The sequence below is a fragment of the Lineus longissimus genome, chromosome 15, assembly GCF_910592395.1.
Source record: "Lineus longissimus chromosome 15, tnLinLong1.2, whole genome shotgun sequence".
Lineage (NCBI taxonomy): Eukaryota > Metazoa > Nemertea > Pilidiophora > Heteronemertea > Lineidae > Lineus > Lineus longissimus.
Window position 1 is genome coordinate 10,315,303 of NC_088322.1, and position 18,279 is coordinate 10,333,581.

Sequence of the window (18,279 nt, forward strand, 5' to 3'; positions counted from 1 at the left end):
GTCAAGAAAATGCCCATGACAGTCACCTTCGAATGTAAACTCAACAAAGAGAACATCGACGTCGAGTGGTACAAAGACAACAAACTGCTCGCTCCCGGCAAGAAATACAAGATGGAGGCCAAGGGCGCCACCTATAAACTGACTGTGAATGATGTTGATGATGAGGATGATGGCTCATACACATTCAAGGTCAAGGACAAGGATTTGAAATCGCAGGCAGGACTCTTCGTTGAAGGTTTGTACTTTTTTTGATCCAAAATCTTGGAAACTCTGCACAGTTGCGAAAGCTATTTCGAAAATTAAAATGACCAACATATTGGGAAACTCTTTGCTGTTTCCGACATGACGTCAGTCCCTGCATCGAACACAACAGACACTGACCCCTTAACTCGACTGAGTTCAGCCACTTCATCACTAGTGCTGCTCTCCGAGAAAGAGGCAAATTCATATAATAATATATCTTTCTGTCTCTGCAGTTCCACCAACACTCAAACTAGACAAGGACTTCGAAGATACCATCATCATGAAAGTCAACACATCGAAAATCATTTCAATTCCATTCTTGGCTGCTCCGATGCCCAAGATCACATGGACATGTAACGATGCGATGTTATCCGACAATAAACGTATCACCGAGCAGACGATCCGTGGCATGACGTCGCTGACGATCAGTCGCGCCGAGAGACAGGATGCCGGAGATTACGCTGTCAAGATTGAGAACAAGTTTGGTACTGTCAGCCATGCCATTAAGGTTATAGTTCTGGGTAAGTTTTAAAATGATACTTTGCTTTTGACCCTTCAGTCAAACTGCTACCATGACCTCTGTAGAGTTGGACAGACCTTACTCCTACCCAAAAGGCTGGAAATTGATCCATTGACTAGGTTTGGCGAATACAATACAACACGATATTGCAACTGAATGTCATGTACTTCCTTATGTAACTACGCACCTCTGTCAATTCCAGATAAACCTTCACCTCCGGAGAACCTTAAGGTGCCGGAAGTCACACCGCAGTCAGCAAAACTAACCTGGGACGTCCCCAAGGATGACGGTGGTTCACCGATTACAGGCTACATCATTGAGAAACGTGACGCCAACAGGCAGTCCTGGAATGAGGTTGGCCAGACGGATAAATTGGAGTACATCGTTTTCAAGCTCGTCGAGAAGAACCAGTATGTTTTCCGCGTCTCTGCCAAGAATGATGTTGGAGTCAGTGAGCCCGCAGAGACACCGATTATTACTGCCAAGTGGACATTTGGTAAGTGGCTGACATTGTGGTTTTGTCTTCGCCTACAGTCTGCCAGAGTATGACTGAGACTGAGAGTTTTTAAACCGGGCTCCTGGTCTTGATGATAATTACGTGTTCATTTAGAAAATGCATTGCTCTGAAAAGAATTTTAACACAAAATGGTTGCCAGCCCTCCTGTTTTCTGATTCATTTACTTCAACTTTACAGAACCACCAGGCCCTCCAGAGGCACCAACTCTGACTGACATCTTCAAGACGTCAGCCGTTGTCAACTGGCAGCCACCACTCAACGATGGTGGCTCTCCTGTCATCGGCTACCACGTGGAGCGCAAGTTGACCTCCAGCAGCAGATGGGCCAAGGTCAACAAGGAAATCATTCCGGAATTGACCTTCAAGGATGGTGACCTAAATAAGGATATGGAGTACCAGTACCGTGTGATGGCTGAGAACAAGGCTGGTGTTGGCCCACCGAGTGAGCCCAGCAAGCCCTTCACTGCTAAGGACCCCTGGGGTGAGTTTTCCATGAAATTTCCTCTACATCAAGTTGATATTTTTAAGGGCATTGTAGTATGGTATTTAATTGTTGACAAACTCTCTTACAGACAAACCTGGTCCACCAGGTATCCCACAGTTCAGCGAGGTCACTGACACGTCTGTCCGAGCAACCTGGACCCCACCAGAAGATGATGGTGGCTCCCCCATCACTGGTTACCACCTAGAGTACATGGTAGTCGGTGGAAACAAATGGGCACCCGCGCAAATTGACACTCTTACCGATATGACGATGGTCGTAAAACGTTTGAAGACAGATACGGAGTACATCTTCCGTGTCTGTGCCGAGAACAAGGTCGGGACTGGACCATTCTCTAAGAATACTGAACCAATCAAGATCAAGGCACCACTTGGTAAGTTAATGTTAATTTGGATGCCTGATTTTTGCTTTTCGTTTTCCTTGCTTTAATTTTGACAAATAATAAAGAGAGATAAAATGGGAAAAGCAATACATACTGACCTATTTCTTATTACAGTTGGCGATGCGCCCAAGCTTGAGGTTGGTCTCGAAGATGTCACGGTTGTCGTACCAAATGAGGCGAAGCTGGATTGTGACATTGATTGTGGTACACCAGCAGCTGAAATTAAATGGTAAGGTATTGGGTGTGCAGTTGGGCCTTGATTCTACCTAGTTCAAGGACTTTGGTTAGCCTAGCAACTCTGCCTTCACCCGGAAGGTTTTGGCAATTCCTTAGCTTTGTAGACAACTTCTGTGCCATCAATCAGAAGTAGTGATCTCTTTTAATCAGGGTTTGCTAATCTGATTTTTCTCTACCCCAGGTTCAAGGGCAACAAGCCAGTCTCCTCCGGTGGCCGTTACACGATCACCTACAAGAACAAACTGTCAGAACTCAAGATCAAGGACACGACACCAGATGATGCTGCGCTCTACAAGTGTACGGCATCTAATATCATTGGGAACGTGGAGACGTCTGCGAATCTTCTCGTGCACAGTAAGTTCATCCTTTCATCAACAACGGACCAGAAGACTTCTATGACTGGGTTGACATTGTAGTAAGCAGTCCATGGACGAGGTTTATTGTCAAGTGCCACAGTATTTTTGCAAGTGGCGATTGTGAAATTTCCCCAGAACTCTAACCGCAAAGTTTGGCGGGTGAAGTTGCTGCTTTGAGCGGCACTTGGCAAGCCAATTAAATGACTGTGTAGACAGTTCAGGGGTCGGCACAAGTGCCCTGCTCAGGTAAGGAGGAGAACTGTGTTGGGGAAAGGACTACAGACTCTCTTTGAGATCTTGGAGCAAAAGGGGCCAAGCAGTTTATTACTGAAAGCCTAATAGTGGCTTTTGATTAATTCCTCACATCACCTATTCATCATCAAGCCCTCAATAGTCCCAAACGTCACCTGTTACTTTTTTCCTCCAGTGCATCCCAACATTGAGCATGACAAGAAATTTGCTGAGCCACAGTCAGTCAAGGCAGGCAAGACATTCAACGTCCCTGTAAAGATTACCGGCATCCCAACGCCAAAGGTCACATGGTCTGTGAACGAGAAGCCAGTGGAGCCGTCTGATCGGTTAACCTTGGAGGCAAAGGACACTCATTATTCTATCACTTTGAAAAATCTTACGAGAAAGGATGCTGGTGTTTACACCGTGTCAGCAGAGAATATCGTTGGACGTAAACACGCCGAGTTTGAACTCAAGGTTCTGGGTGAGTATTTTGAAGTTGCTACATTCAACCAAATCAGCTGTGGCATTGAACAGAAGATTTCTTTCCCCACATTTATCAACAACTAAAGTGCTCTGGATCAAAATTGAAGCTGCTGGGTAGATTTGATTAATCTGCATTATTTTCTTCATTACTTCTAGATGTGCCATCACCTCCACGTGATCTCAATGTAACTGACGTTCAGAAGGAATCCATCTCTGTTGCTTGGCAACCATCCGAGGATGATGGTGGCTCACCAATCACAAGCTACATCTTGGAGAAGCGTGATGCCAAGAAGACCTCATGGTCCAACGCCGGCAAAGTCAAACCAAAGGATCTCGAGTTCCAGGTCGCAAAACTGATCGAGGGCAATGAGTATTTCATTCGTGTGATTGCTGAGAATGAGATTGGTCAGAGCCAACCATGTGAACTGAAGGAGCCTGTCAAGGCTAAGAGTCCATTTGGTAAGTGTGTCCAGTTTTTGATTGATCAAATTTGCATAAACCTTTTTCAAATTACCTTATCCTTTGTTGCTATTTAAAGTCTGCTCTAAATATTTCCTGTAAATGAGGTGTGTCTCATTCTGTAGACATCTATTCTAAACCTTGTTGCTGATGAAGCCTTCACTTAATTTTGTTGCTAATGAGAACTTATTTTACAGATGTTCCCGGTCCACCAATCAATCTTCACCTCACTGACGTCTCCAAGACCTCCATCTCCATTGAGTGGCAACCACCTACATCGGACGGCGGTTCTCCAATCATTGGTTACATCGTCGAGAGGCGCCAGGCCAAGAGCAACCGCTGGATCAAACTAAACAAGACACCAGTACCCGAGTTGATGTATTCCGTCTCTGATGTGATTGAGAACCAGGAGTATGAGTTCCAGGTCTCGGCTGAGAATGCCGAGGGACAGGGACCACCGACAGATACACTTGGACCAGTCAAGGCAAAGGATCCTTATGGTGAGTGCGGAAATAATGCACCTGTGCTGTAAGACGGGACACCTTCTAGGCCTCCCAACACTTTCGGATGTGGGTTGACCAGGAATTGGCCCTTTGGCCGCCATAGTGTGCAACAGGCTGATGATAATCTGAATGTTAAGCCTAAAAACTTTTGTATCAACTCAGAAATTTGAAAGATTTACCAACAAAACCAGATAATTCTTGTCATTTCTTAGTATGAACCAGCTACAACAAAGACATATTTTCAGATGTTCCTGGTCAGCCTGGTAAGCCAGTTGTCGAAGAGATTACTGCGGATACTGCCCATGTGACATGGGCGCCACCTAAAGATGATGGAGGCAGCCCAATCGTCAACTACACCGTCGAGATGAAGCAGCCAAATGAGTACAAGTGGTCTGTGATCAACGCTGACTTCAGCGTACCTAACCCAGAGCACACTGTAAAGGGCCTGAAGCCGGAGACGGATTATATCTTTAGAGCAACAGCCGTCAACAAGGCCGGACCTGGCAAACCATCTGAGCCATCTGATGTTGCCAAATACTGTAAGTATTTTCTTACCGGAATTTTAAAACTTACTAACGCCCTCTGACTGAAAAAATATAGTGTACTCACATACTTCAATTAACAGGATTAACTATATGTTTGTGCAGTTTACCAAAATAAGTAGGAATTAAAATTATCTGTAAATGAGATGGGTCTAGATATTCAGGATTGGCATGTTTCGTTAGGAAATGCCCAGAAGGTGAGGGATTAGTTTTGAAACAATGATTCATTTCATCTTGTCGAATCAACTGAAATAATCAAAAAATACTTTCTCTGTTGCAGTAACCCCTCTGAAGATTATCCGAGAACTCCAGGACAATCGCGTCAAGAAGTTGCCGAGCACGGTCACATTTGAATGTGAACTCAACAAAGCTGATGTTGATGTCGAATGGTACAGAGGTGATAAGTTACTTGCTCCTGGCAAGAAATACAAGATGGAGGCCAAGGGCGCCGTCTATAAACTGACAATTGATGATATAGATGATGAAGATGACTCGGATTACACTTTCAAGGTCAAGGACAGAGATCTGAAGTCGACTGCTGGTCTCTTTGTCGAAGGTTCGTAACTTTTAGAGCAGATAAAGTTGTCAAAGAAATTTAGTATTTGATATGGCATATAGATACCATCTTATGTCACCCTCATTGACTCTACATTTGAGTGATAGTTATGGATGTAGAGAGTATAGTTGACTGACAAATGCCCCCTTCCGTCTATGTCTTTTGCATATTCGCAAGTTCTTGCCAAGAGTTCCCTACGCTCTTCAAGTCACTTCGTCCCAACCCGTTGTTTTAATAGTTGGACGATAAAATCTTTCCTTCTCTTTGACAAAATTGTTTCTTCTGATTTCAGTTCCCCCAGCTCTGAAATTGGACAAAGATTTTGAAGACACCATCATCATGAAGGTCAATACCTCCAAGGTCATTGAGATACCATTCTCTGCTGCTCCGATGCCGAAGATCACTTGGACATTCAACGACGCAAAACTATCTGGCGAGAAACGTATCACTGAGCAGACGATCCGTGGCATGACATCGCTGACGATCAGTCGCGCCGAGAGACAGGATGCCGGAGATTATGCTGTCAAGCTCGAGAACAAGTTTGGTACTGTCAGCCATGCTTTCAAGGTCATCGTTATCGGTAGGTGTGATCGTACAGTGTTCGATGGACGCATTTTAAATAAGTAGTTGGTCTAAAACGGGTTTTAGAAGCTCTTCTCTGGTTTGCAACATTGCTGAGTTCATTCAAAAGATCAGGAAAAGCTAGACTGTTGCAACATCTTGTACTAGTTTGTTAAATTTATTTAGTGACCTATGCCCTCATTTTCTTTAGACAAACCATCTCCACCCGAGAATCTGAAGTATCCTGAAGTCACTCCACAGTCGTGTAAGCTAACCTGGGACATCCCCAAGGATGACGGAGGCTCCCCCATCACTGGCTACATCGTAGAGAAACGTGACGCCAACCGGCAGACATTCAATGAGGTCGCAACGACCGTCAATTTGGAGAACGTTGTCCCCAAACTTGTTGAGAACAACCAATACGTTTTCCGTGTCTCGGCCAAAAATGATGTCGGTGTTAGTGAGCCTGCTGAAACGCCAATCATTACAGCCAGATACACGTTCGGTGAGTTTCTGAAATGTTTGTTCACGTTAATGGTACGACAATGCGTTTCTGACCATGCCATACTACACCCAGCTGTATAAATGGGTACAGTTGAGTTGGCTTGGGTTGTAGTGCTGTTTTTTTAAAATCTTCCTCAACACAGAGTAGGTCACATTTCCCATTTTCTTTCATTCAGAAAAACCAGGGCCACCCGAAACACCAACAGTTTCAGATATCTTCAAGACATCTGCAGTTGTTGCCTGGCAGCCGCCCCTCAACGATGGTGGCTCTCCTGTCCTCGGCTACCACTTGGAGCGCAGGATGACATCTGGGAACCGCTGGATCAAAGTCAACAAAGAAATCATCAAGGAATTGACCTTCAAGGATGATGACCTCAAAGAGGGTTTGGAGTTTGAGTACCGTGTGATGGCCGAGAACAAGGCTGGTGTTGGCCCACCGAGCTCACCTTCTAAACCATTCACTGCCAAAGATCCTTGGGGTGAGTAGGGAGGGGCATTTACCATAATCTGGCTTGCTTTCATCTGAAAATTGATGAGTTGTTGAATCCAGAAGGTGCATACTATTTTATCAGACACCAGGGCACAGACTTCAGGACTGTCAACTGTCAAAAACTGTCACTTGCCTCAGAGCCAGTCCATTGAAACAAAGCTTGAAGGTCTGTTTTGTGGGACAGCTGACCGTAAATGGAAGCACTATGGCCACATTTTGGAAGATGCCGAATTTCTTGCTGCAGAGAGATGGAAACCAGTAGAGACGTTTGCACTTAAGGAAAGTTAATTGATTTCTTTTCGGCTTTCAGATAAACCAGGTCCACCTGGCATCCCAAGTTTCAGTGAAATCACTGACACCTCAGTAAGGGTGACATGGTCGCCACCCGAGGATGATGGTGGTTCACCAATCACCAACTACAATCTCGAATACATGGCTGTTGACGGCAAGAAATGGGCCCTGGCATCTGTTGACAAGTTGTCCGACACGACCATGGTTGTGAAACGTCTTAAGAAGGACCAAGAGTACCTGTTCCGCGTATGCGCTGAGAACAAGGTTGGCACTGGACCATTCTCTCAGAACAAGGAACCAATCAAGATTGTGGCTCCTCTTGGTGAGTTGATGAATGATTTATCGAATTCCAGTACTTTCTAAGAATATGTTTTTTAGTGTATATTATGTTACTCCGAGCGATTTTGAATTCCATGTCTAATTTTCTCCATCTCTGTCTTTCAGTTGGTACTGCGCCAAAGCTCGAGGCTGGTCTGGATGACGTGACAGTTGTTGTCCCCAATGAGGCCAAGCTGGACTGCGACATTGCTGGTGGTGACCCAGTTGCTGACATCAAATGGTAAGTCGACATGAAGTCAGCCGTTCCACAAGCAATTTGGTAGCAGCTACAAAATGCTAACCGGTATCTCCTTGTTGTGAATGAAATGATATCAGTGATCTTTCTCACCGATCTACCCTTCTTAGACAAAGACCTTGACACTAACCATGAGGGTGACCTTGAAATTCACCATGACCTTAACCTTTACAAATTGCATTCACTTGTACACTTTATTACAGGTTCAAGAACAACAAAGAGTTGACGGCAAGTGACAAATACAAGATCAGTTACAAGAACAAGACTGCCGCGTTGATCATCAAAGACAGCAAACCTGAGGATGCTGCCACCTATAGGTGTACTGCATCAAACATCATTGCAAATGTGGAGACACAGGCCAATGTTATCGTCCACAGTAAGTAGGCAAATAAATCTTATTTTCTCTGGAACAAAATGATTCCGACACATGGACAGAAAGTGTCATGAGCTGACGTTTGAAGTATCAAGCCGACATTCGGTGATGACTGTTTTGAACAGATGATCACTGATACAAAAAGCTCTTCTCTGTTGCAAGCAGGCAGTTGAACTTAGTGGTGCTATCACAAGTTCACTGTTATGAATGGACAGTTAATTTTAAGAGCAGCATTCATTGCCATGAGCTGACGTTCAGTGAGAAATTCCTGTCATCTTCCATTTCAGTGCATCCCAACATTGAGTTCGACAAGAAATACAAAGAGCCCCAATCGCTTAAGGCCGAGAAGACCTTCACTGTCCCAGTCAAAGTCACTGGTATTCCAACACCCAAGGTCACCTGGTCCCTAAATGACAAGCCTCTGGAACCTTCCAAGCGTGTCATCTTAGAGTCAAAGGAGAACTTGTATTACACTATTTCTGTGAAGCAACTGACTCGCCAAGATGCAGGCATCTACACTGTGTCGGCTGAGAATGTTGTCGGAAGGAAACATGCCGAGTTTGAACTCAAAGTTCTAGACAAACCCTCTCCTCCACGTGACTTGAAAGTGACTGACGTCCAACGCGAGTCCATCTCCGTTGCCTGGCAACCATCCGAGGATGATGGTGGCTCACCAATCACGAGCTACATCTTGGAGAAGCGTGACGCTAAGAAGACCTCATGGACCAATGCCGGCAAAGTCAAACCAAAGGATCTCGAGTTCCAGATAGCGAAACTGATCGAGGGCAATGAGTACTTCATCCGTGTGATTGCTGAGAATGAGATTGGTCAGAGTGAACCATGTGAACTGAAGGAGCCTGTCAAGGCCAAGAGTCCATTTGGTATGTAAATAATTTAAATATTTTATCCGGTGGTCTCAGAAAGCAGTAGTTCTTTTCCTGGCTTTATTGTACTGTAGTATATTTGACAAATAACTTGACATTCTACGAATGTCGGAAGGACTTTTACGATGCATTTTGTTCATTTTGGTATCAGTTGTGCCCAGGTAATATTCAACTTCACTTGCCATAGACCTAAACTTTGTTGCCAGTTCTCACCAAATTCAAACTCTATCCCAAATTCTCTTCAGACGTTCCTGGCCCACCAATCAAATTCCATGTGACTGATGTGAGCAAGTCTCAAATCTCCCTTGCCTGGGAACCTCCACTATCTGATGGCGGTACCCCAATCAAGGGTTACATTATCGAGCGAAAGTCAAGGACAAGTCAGCGCTGGGTCAAGATGAACAAGACACTCGTCCCAGAGCTTGCTTTCACAGTGACGGATGTCACTGAGAACCAAGAGTACGAGTTCCAGGTCTCTGCTGAGAATGCTGAGGGTGTAGGCGCTCCTGCTGATACACTTGGACCTATCAAGGCTAAGGATGCATATGGTGAGTAATCTGCCGCTGAATTTGATGTAGCTGAGTGCTGACTTTGTTGTCGAGTGGTTTTCACGGCTATTCGGTGAGGGAATCAGGTATCAGGCTTTGGACTTTGACTATTGATGCACGAGCTGTTGCAGTTTCACCAAACGATCTGCATTAATTTCGACATGAATATTGCAGTTTGCTCTTTCTTTTCAGATGTTCCTGGACAACCAGGCAAACCCAAGGTTGAGGAGATCACTGCCGAGACGGCCAAGGTAACTTGGTCCCCTCCAAAAGACGATGGTGGCAGTCCTATTGTGAACTACCTTCTCGAAATGAAGAAGCCTTCTGACACAAAATGGTCTGTTGTCAATGCTGACTTCACAATTCCCTCGCCGGAGCATACCGTGCCAGGCTTGAAGGCAGAGACAGACTACATGTTCAGGGTGACAGCTTACAATAAGGCCGGGCCTGGCAAACCATCTGAACCTTCAGATGTAGCCAAGTATGGTAAGTTTCAGACGTCTTCTATGGAATTTCTTTGACGTCTGCTGAAGTATTTTTGTGGGTTTTGTTGCAGAATTTCTTGGGTGTCCGCCGAATTTTGTTGGTGTCTGCTCCAGAATTTCATTGATGTCTGCTTCAAACTTTGATTTTAATGTATTTACTCCCAAGTGTTAAAATATCGTGTTAATTATCCGTTCTACAGAAACGCCTGTCAAGATCATACTTGAGCTCACTGACAACCAGGTCAAGAAAATTCCTGATACAGTCACATTTGAAGCCGAGCTTAACAAGCCCAATGTTGAGGTGCAGTGGTTCAAGAATGGTCAGCCTATCTCACCAAGCCCCAAGTACAAGATCGAAGCAAAGGGCAAGATACATCGTCTCACTGTAAATGATGTAAATTCTGAAGATGATGCAGACTATACTATGAAGGTCAAGGACACAGACCTGAAGACAACTGCTGCTATCTTTGTTGAAGGTGAGTAATTTGGAGTCTTCTTGTTAAAAGATAGTGTCCAAACTTAAACATGCAGAACCAGCACCGGCATTTGCATTTAGAGCAAAAACTTGCAACAGTTTGTCTAAAACCTGATTCAACTCTCTCTTTTTAGTGCCTCCTAAATTCATGCTTGACAAGAAGTTTGAGGACACCATCATCATGAAGGTCAAGACATCCAAGGTCATTGAGGTGCCATTTGTCGCGAGCCCGATGCCAAAGATCACATGGGCTTTAAATGACGGGAAATTCTCTGATGAGAAACGTGTGACAGTGGAGACAATCCGTGGTATGACTGCCCTGACGATCAGCCGTGCTGAGAGACAGGATGCCGGAGATTATACGCTCAAGATCGAGAACAAGTTCGGCACAATTAGCATGACTGTTCATGTCAAGGTCCTGGATAAACCAACACCCGTCAGAAATCTTGCTCCCGATGAGATCACACCAGAGTCTGTTCACCTGACATGGAAGGAACCAGAAGACAATGGTGGCTCTGATATCACAGGTTACATCATCGAGAGGCGCGACGCTAACCGCCAGAGTTACAACAAGATTGGCCAAGTCAAAACTCTTGAGTACCTCGCCACAAAGTTGGTGGAAGGCAACCAATACGTCTTCCAAGTTATTGCAGAGAATGAGGTTGGACAGAGCGATGGGGTTGAAACAAAATCAATCACAGCCAAGTATGGTTTTGGTAAGTTTAATTCCCTTAAATTTTTGTTTTCATCTGCAACAGCTACCACATACTACAGAAACATTTGTCTCAAAATTTCTGTGATGTCTGCTGCAGAACTTCTTAGGTGTCTCCTTAAGAATGTCTGTGAAATCAGCCGCAGAATTTACAATATGGGTTGTTGAATTCATTTCACTGTTATATCTGCTATCATTTCTTCGACATACCTGCCATTGTCTTGTCGCATTTCAAATAACACTTCAACATTCATGTTCCAATTTGCAGACAAACCAGGTCCCCCTGAAGCTCCAACCGTCTCAGATATCTTCAAGACTTCTGCTGTGGTCAACTGGCAGCCACCAGCAAATGATGGTGGGGCTCCAATCCTTGGATACCACCTTGAGCGACGCCTGACTTCCAGCTCCCGCTGGACCAAGATCAATGACAAGATCGTCAAGGAGTTGACCTTCAAAGACAATGACCTCAAGGAGGGCATGGAGTACATGTACCGGGTGATGGCTGAGAACAAGGCTGGTGTTGGTCCTCCGAGTGAACCAAGCAAGCCTTTCACTGCTAAGGATCCTTGGGGTTCGTATCACCACACTGAGTAATACCTTTTCTGGTTCATTTCTTTTCATGTGGATTGATTTTAGAAATTTGGTTTCAAAACGTCAAAAGAACTAAGCATTTTCGTAACTTGACCACTTCCACCTTTCAGATAAACCAGGCCCACCTGGCATCCCAAGTTTCAGCGAGATCACTGACACCTCAGTGAGAGTGACATGGTCTCCACCCGAGGATGACGGTGGTTCACCAATTACCAATTACAATCTGGAATACATGGCTGTTGACGGCAAGAAATGGGCTCCAGCATCCATTGATAAGATGACTGATACATCTTTGGTTGTGAAACGTCTCAAGAAGGACCAGGAGTACCTGTTCCGTGTATGCGCTGAGAACAAGGTTGGCACTGGACCATTCTCCCAGAACAAGGAACCCATCAAGATTGTGGCTCCCCTCGGTAAGTTGATATCAAAATCTGTTGAACCACTTCTGTGCTTCCTTGAATTTACTACAGGGTGCCATCTCTTTCCTTCACAAAGCAGCTGGAGATTGCTTTTTGTGCTCAACCTCTTCCATGGAAATGTTAAAGTGTCAATCATTATAAACGTTGCCTTTTTTCATTTTCAGTTGGTACTGCGCCGAAGCTTGAGGCTGGTCTAGATGATGTCACTGTAGTCGTTCCTCATGAAGCAAAACTTGACTGCGACATTGCTGGTGGAGACCCAGTTCCTGAAATCAAGTGGTAAGTAGACCTCGAATTTGACACGTGCCTCGATCTTGACATTTACTTCTAGTTTCGCATTGACCATGACCACGTCGATGACATTGACCTAAATTAATTTTTTTCAGGTTCAAAAACAACAAAGAGTTGACAGCAAGTGACAAACACAAGATGAGTTACAAGAACAAGACTGCCGCGCTGATCATCAAAGACAGCAAACCTGAGGATGCTGCCACATATAGGTGTACTGCATCGAACATCATTGCAAACGTGGAGACACAGGCCAATGTTATCGTCCACAGTAAGTAGGCAAATCAATTTTATTTTCTCTGGAACAGAATGATTCCGACACATGGACAGAAAGTGTCATGAGCTGACATTCGGTGTTGGTAGGTATTGACTGTTTTGAACAGATGATCACTCGTACAAAAAGCTGTTCTCTGTTGCAAGCGGGCAGTTGCATTTAGTGGTGCTATCACAAGTTCACTGTTAATTTTATGAGCAGCATTCATTGCCATGAGCAGACGTTCAGTGAGAAATTCCTGTCGTCTTCCATTTCAGTGCATCCCAACATTGAGTTCGACAAGAAATACAAAGAGCCCCAATCGCTTAAGGCCGAGAAGACCTTCACTGTCCCAGTCAAAGTCACTGGTATCCCGACACCCAAGGTCACCTGGTCCCTGAACAATAAACCACTGGAACCATCCAAGCAGGTCACCTTAGAGTCAAAGGAGAACTTGTATTACACTATTTCTGTGAAGCAACTGACTCGCCAAGATGCAGGCATCTACACTGTGTCGGCTGAGAATGTTGTCGGAAGGAAACATGCCGAGTTTGAACTCAAAGTTCTAGACAAACCCTCTCCTCCACGTGACTTGAAAGTGACTGACGTCCAACGCGAGTCCATCTCCGTTGCCTGGCAACCATCCGAGGATGATGGTGGCTCACCAATCACGAGCTACATCTTGGAGAAGCGTGACGCTAAGAAGACCTCATGGACCAATGCCGGCAAAGTCAAACCAAAGGATCTCGAGTTCCAGATAGCGAAACTGATCGAGGGCAATGAGTACTTCATCCGTGTGATTGCTGAGAATGAGATTGGTCAGAGTGAACCATGTGAACTGAAGGAGCCTGTCAAGGCCAAGAGTCCATTTGGTATGTAAATAATTTAAATATTTTATCCGGTGGTCTCAGAAAGCAGTAGTTCTTTTCCTGGCTTTATTGTACTGTAGTATATTTGACAAATAACTTGACATTCTACGAATGTCGGAAGGACTTTTACGATGCATTTTGTTCATTTTGGTATCAGTTGTGCCCAGGTAATATTCAACTTCACTTGCCATAGACCTAAACTTTGTTGCCAGTTCTCACCAAATTCAAACTCTATCCCAAATTCTCTTCAGACGTTCCTGGCCCACCAATCAAATTCCATGTGACTGATGTGAGCAAGTCTCAAATCTCCCTTGCCTGGGAACCTCCACTATCTGATGGCGGTACCCCAATCAAGGGTTACATTATCGAGCGAAAGTCAAGGACAAGTCAGCGCTGGGTCAAGATGAACAAGACACTCGTCCCAGAGCTTGCTTTCACAGTGACGGATGTCACTGAGAACCAAGAGTACGAGTTCCAGGTCTCTGCTGAGAATGCTGAGGGTGTAGGCGCTCCTGCTGATACACTTGGACCTATCAAGGCTAAGGATGCATATGGTGAGTAATCTGCCGCTGAATTTGATGTAGCTGAGTGCTGACTTTGTTGTCGAGTGGTTTTCACGGCTATTCGGTGAGGGAATCAGGTATCAGGCTTTGGACTTTGACTATTGATGCACGAGCTGTTGCAGTTTCACCAAACGATCTGCATTAATTTCGACATGAATATTGCAGTTTGCTCTTTCTTTTCAGATGTTCCTGGACAACCAGGCAAACCCAAGGTTGAGGAGATCACTGCCGAGACGGCCAAGGTAACTTGGTCCCCTCCAAAAGACGATGGTGGCAGTCCTATTGTGAACTACCTTCTCGAAATGAAGAAGCCTTCTGACACAAAATGGTCTGTTGTCAATGCTGACTTCACAATTCCCTCGCCGGAGCATACCGTGCCAGGCTTGAAGGCAGAGACAGACTACATGTTCAGGGTGACAGCTTACAATAAGGCCGGGCCTGGCAAACCATCTGAACCTTCAGATGTAGCCAAGTATGGTAAGTTTCAGACGTCTTCTATGGAATTTCTTTGACGTCTGCTGAAGTATTTTTGTGGGTTTTGTTGCAGAATTTCTTGGGTGTCCGCCGAATTTTGTTGGTGTCTGCTCCAGAATTTCATTGATGTCTGCTTCAAACTTTGATTTTAATGTATTTACTCCCAAGTGTTAAAATATCGTGTTAATTATCCGTTCTACAGAAACGCCTGTCAAGATCATACTTGAGCTCACTGACAACCAGGTCAAGAAAATTCCTGATACAGTCACATTTGAAGCCGAGCTTAACAAGCCCAATGTTGAGGTGCAGTGGTTCAAGAATGGTCAGCCTATCTCACCAAGCCCCAAGTACAAGATCGAAGCAAAGGGCAAGATACATCGTCTCACTGTAAATGATGTAAATTCTGAAGATGATGCAGACTATACTATGAAGGTCAAGGACACAGACCTGAAGACAACTGCTGCTATCTTTGTTGAAGGTGAGTAATTTGGAGTCTTCTTGTTAAAAGATAGTGTCCAAACTTAAACATGCAGAACCAGCACCGGCATTTGCATTTAGAGCAAAAACTTGCAACAGTTTGTCTAAAACCTGATTCAACTCTCTCTTTTTAGTGCCTCCTAAATTCATGCTTGACAAGAAGTTTGAGGACACCATCATCATGAAGGTCAAGACATCCAAGGTCATTGAGGTGCCATTTGTCGCGAGCCCGATGCCAAAGATCACATGGGCTTTAAATGACGGGAAATTCTCTGATGAGAAACGTGTGACAGTGGAGACAATCCGTGGTATGACTGCCCTGACGATCAGCCGTGCTGAGAGACAGGATGCCGGAGATTATACGCTCAAGATCGAGAACAAGTTCGGCACAATTAGCATGACTGTTCATGTCAAGGTCCTGGATAAACCAACACCCGTCAGAAATCTTGCTCCCGATGAGATCACACCAGAGTCTGTTCACCTGACATGGAAGGAACCAGAAGACAATGGTGGCTCTGATATCACAGGTTACATCATCGAGAGGCGCGACGCTAACCGCCAGAGTTACAACAAGATTGGCCAAGTCAAAACTCTTGAGTACCTCGCCACAAAGTTGGTGGAAGGCAACCAATACGTCTTCCAAGTTATTGCAGAGAATGAGGTTGGACAGAGCGATGGGGTTGAAACAAAATCAATCACAGCCAAGTATGGTTTTGGTAAGTTTAATTCCCTTAAATTTTTGTTTTCATCTGCAACAGCTACCACATACTACAGAAACATTTGTCTCAAAATTTCTGTGATGTCTGCTGCAGAACTTCTTAGGTGTCTCCTTAAGAATGTCTGTGAAATCAGCCGCAGAATTTACAATATGGGTTGTTGAATTCATTTCACTGTTATATCTGCTATCATTTCTTCGACATACCTGCCATTGTCTTGTCGCATTTCAAATAACACTTCAACATTCATGTTCCAATTTGCAGACAAACCAGGTCCCCCTGAAGCTCCAACCGTCTCAGATATCTTCAAGACTTCTGCTGTGGTCAACTGGCAGCCACCAGCAAATGATGGTGGGGCTCCAATCCTTGGATACCACCTTGAGCGACGCCTGACTTCCAGCTCCCGCTGGACCAAGATCAATGACAAGATCGTCAAGGAGTTGACCTTCAAAGACAATGACCTCAAGGAGGGCATGGAGTACATGTACCGGGTGATGGCTGAGAACAAGGCTGGTGTTGGTCCTCCGAGTGAACCAAGCAAGCCTTTCACTGCTAAGGATCCTTGGGGTTCGTATCACCACACTGAGTAATACCTTTTCTGGTTCATTTCTTTTCATGTGGATTGATTTTAGAAATTTGGTTTCAAAACGTCAAAAGAACTAAGCATTTTCGTAACTTGACCACTTCCACCTTTCAGATAAACCAGGCCCACCTGGCATCCCAAGTTTCAGCGAGATCACTGACACCTCAGTGAGAGTGACATGGTCTCCACCCGAGGATGACGGTGGTTCACCAATTACCAATTACAATCTGGAATACATGGCTGTTGACGGCAAGAAATGGGCTCCAGCATCCATTGATAAGATGACTGATACATCTTTGGTTGTGAAACGTCTCAAGAAGGACCAGGAGTACCTGTTCCGTGTATGCGCTGAGAACAAGGTTGGCACTGGACCATTCTCCCAGAACAAGGAACCCATCAAGATTGTGGCTCCCCTCGGTAAGTTGATATCAAAATCTGTTGAACCACTTCTGTGCTTCCTTGAATTTACTACAGGGTGCCATCTCTTTCCTTCACAAAGCAGCTGGAGATTGCTTTTTGTGCTCAACCTCTTCCATGGAAATGTTAAAGTGTCAATCATTATAAACGTTGCCTTTTTTCATTTTCAGTTGGTACTGCGCCGAAGCTTGAGGCTGGTCTAGATGATGTCACTGTAGTCGTTCCTCATGAAGCAAAACTTGACTGCGACATTGCTGGTGGAGACCCAGTTCCTGAAATCAAGTGGTAAGTAGACCTCGAATTTGACACGTGCCTCGATCTTGACATTTACTTCTAGTTTCGCATTGACCATGACCACGTCGATGACATTGACCTAAATTAATTTTTTTCAGGTTCAAAAACAACAAAGAGTTGACAGCAAGTGACAAACACAAGATGAGTTACAAGAACAAGACTGCCGCGCTGATCATCAAAGACAGCAAACCTGAGGATGCTGCCACATATAGGTGTACTGCATCGAACATCATTGCAAACGTGGAGACACAGGCCAATGTTATCGTCCACAGTAAGTAGGCAAATCAATTTTATTTTCTCTGGAACAGAATGATTCCGACACATGGACAGAAAGTGTCATGAGCTGACATTCGGTGTTGGTAGGTATTGACTGTTTTGAACAGATGATCACTCGTACAAAAAGCTGTTCTCTGTTGCAAGCGGGCAGTTGCATTTAGTGGTGCTATCACAAGTTCACTGTTAATTTTATGAGCAGCATTCATTGCCATGAGCAGACGTTCAGTGAGAAATTCCTGTCGTCTTCCATTTCAGTGCATCCCAACATTGAGTTCGACAAGAAATACAAAGAGCCCCAATCGCTTAAGGCCGAGAAGACCTTCACTGTCCCAGTCAAAGTCACTGGTATCCCGACACCCAAGGTCACCTGGTCCCTGAACAATAAACCACTGGAACCATCCAAGCAGGTCACCTTAGAGTCAAAGGAGAACTTGTATTATACTATTTCTGTGAAGCAACTGACTCGCCAAGATGCAGGCATCTACACTGTGTCGGCTGAGAATGTTGTCGGGAGGAAACATGCCGAGTTTGAACTCAAAGTTCTAGACAAACCCTCTCCTCCACGTGACCTGAAAGTGACTGACATCCAACGCGAGTCCATCTCCGTTGCCTGGCAGCCATCTGAAGAT

The 18,279-nt window shown here is 44.8% G+C and overlaps 1 protein-coding gene across 1 annotated transcript; it reads left to right on the forward strand.

Annotated features, from left to right (window-relative positions):
• Positions 1-652: 652 nt before the first annotated feature.
• LOC135499418 (titin-like) lies at positions 653-17,548 on the forward strand (the record flags this gene model as incomplete). The annotated part of the gene is made up of 35 exons (XM_064790162.1): positions 653-764; positions 966-1,259; positions 1,458-1,760; positions 1,852-2,154; positions 2,278-2,392; positions 2,582-2,754; positions 3,184-3,471; positions 3,630-3,932; positions 4,130-4,432; positions 4,681-4,974; positions 5,258-5,533; positions 5,826-6,113; positions 6,306-6,599; positions 6,775-7,077; positions 7,399-7,701; positions 7,824-7,938; positions 8,157-8,329; positions 8,614-9,207; positions 9,456-9,758; positions 9,951-10,244; positions 10,444-10,719; positions 10,853-11,434; positions 11,699-12,001; positions 12,132-12,434; positions 12,605-12,719; positions 12,827-12,999; positions 13,260-13,853; positions 14,102-14,404; positions 14,597-14,890; positions 15,090-15,365; positions 15,499-16,080; positions 16,345-16,647; positions 16,778-17,080; positions 17,251-17,365; positions 17,473-17,548. Coding segments are annotated over exons 1-35 (10,029 nt in total), but the record flags the coding sequence as incomplete, so codon positions are not given.
• Positions 17,549-18,279: the final 731 nt, after the last annotated feature.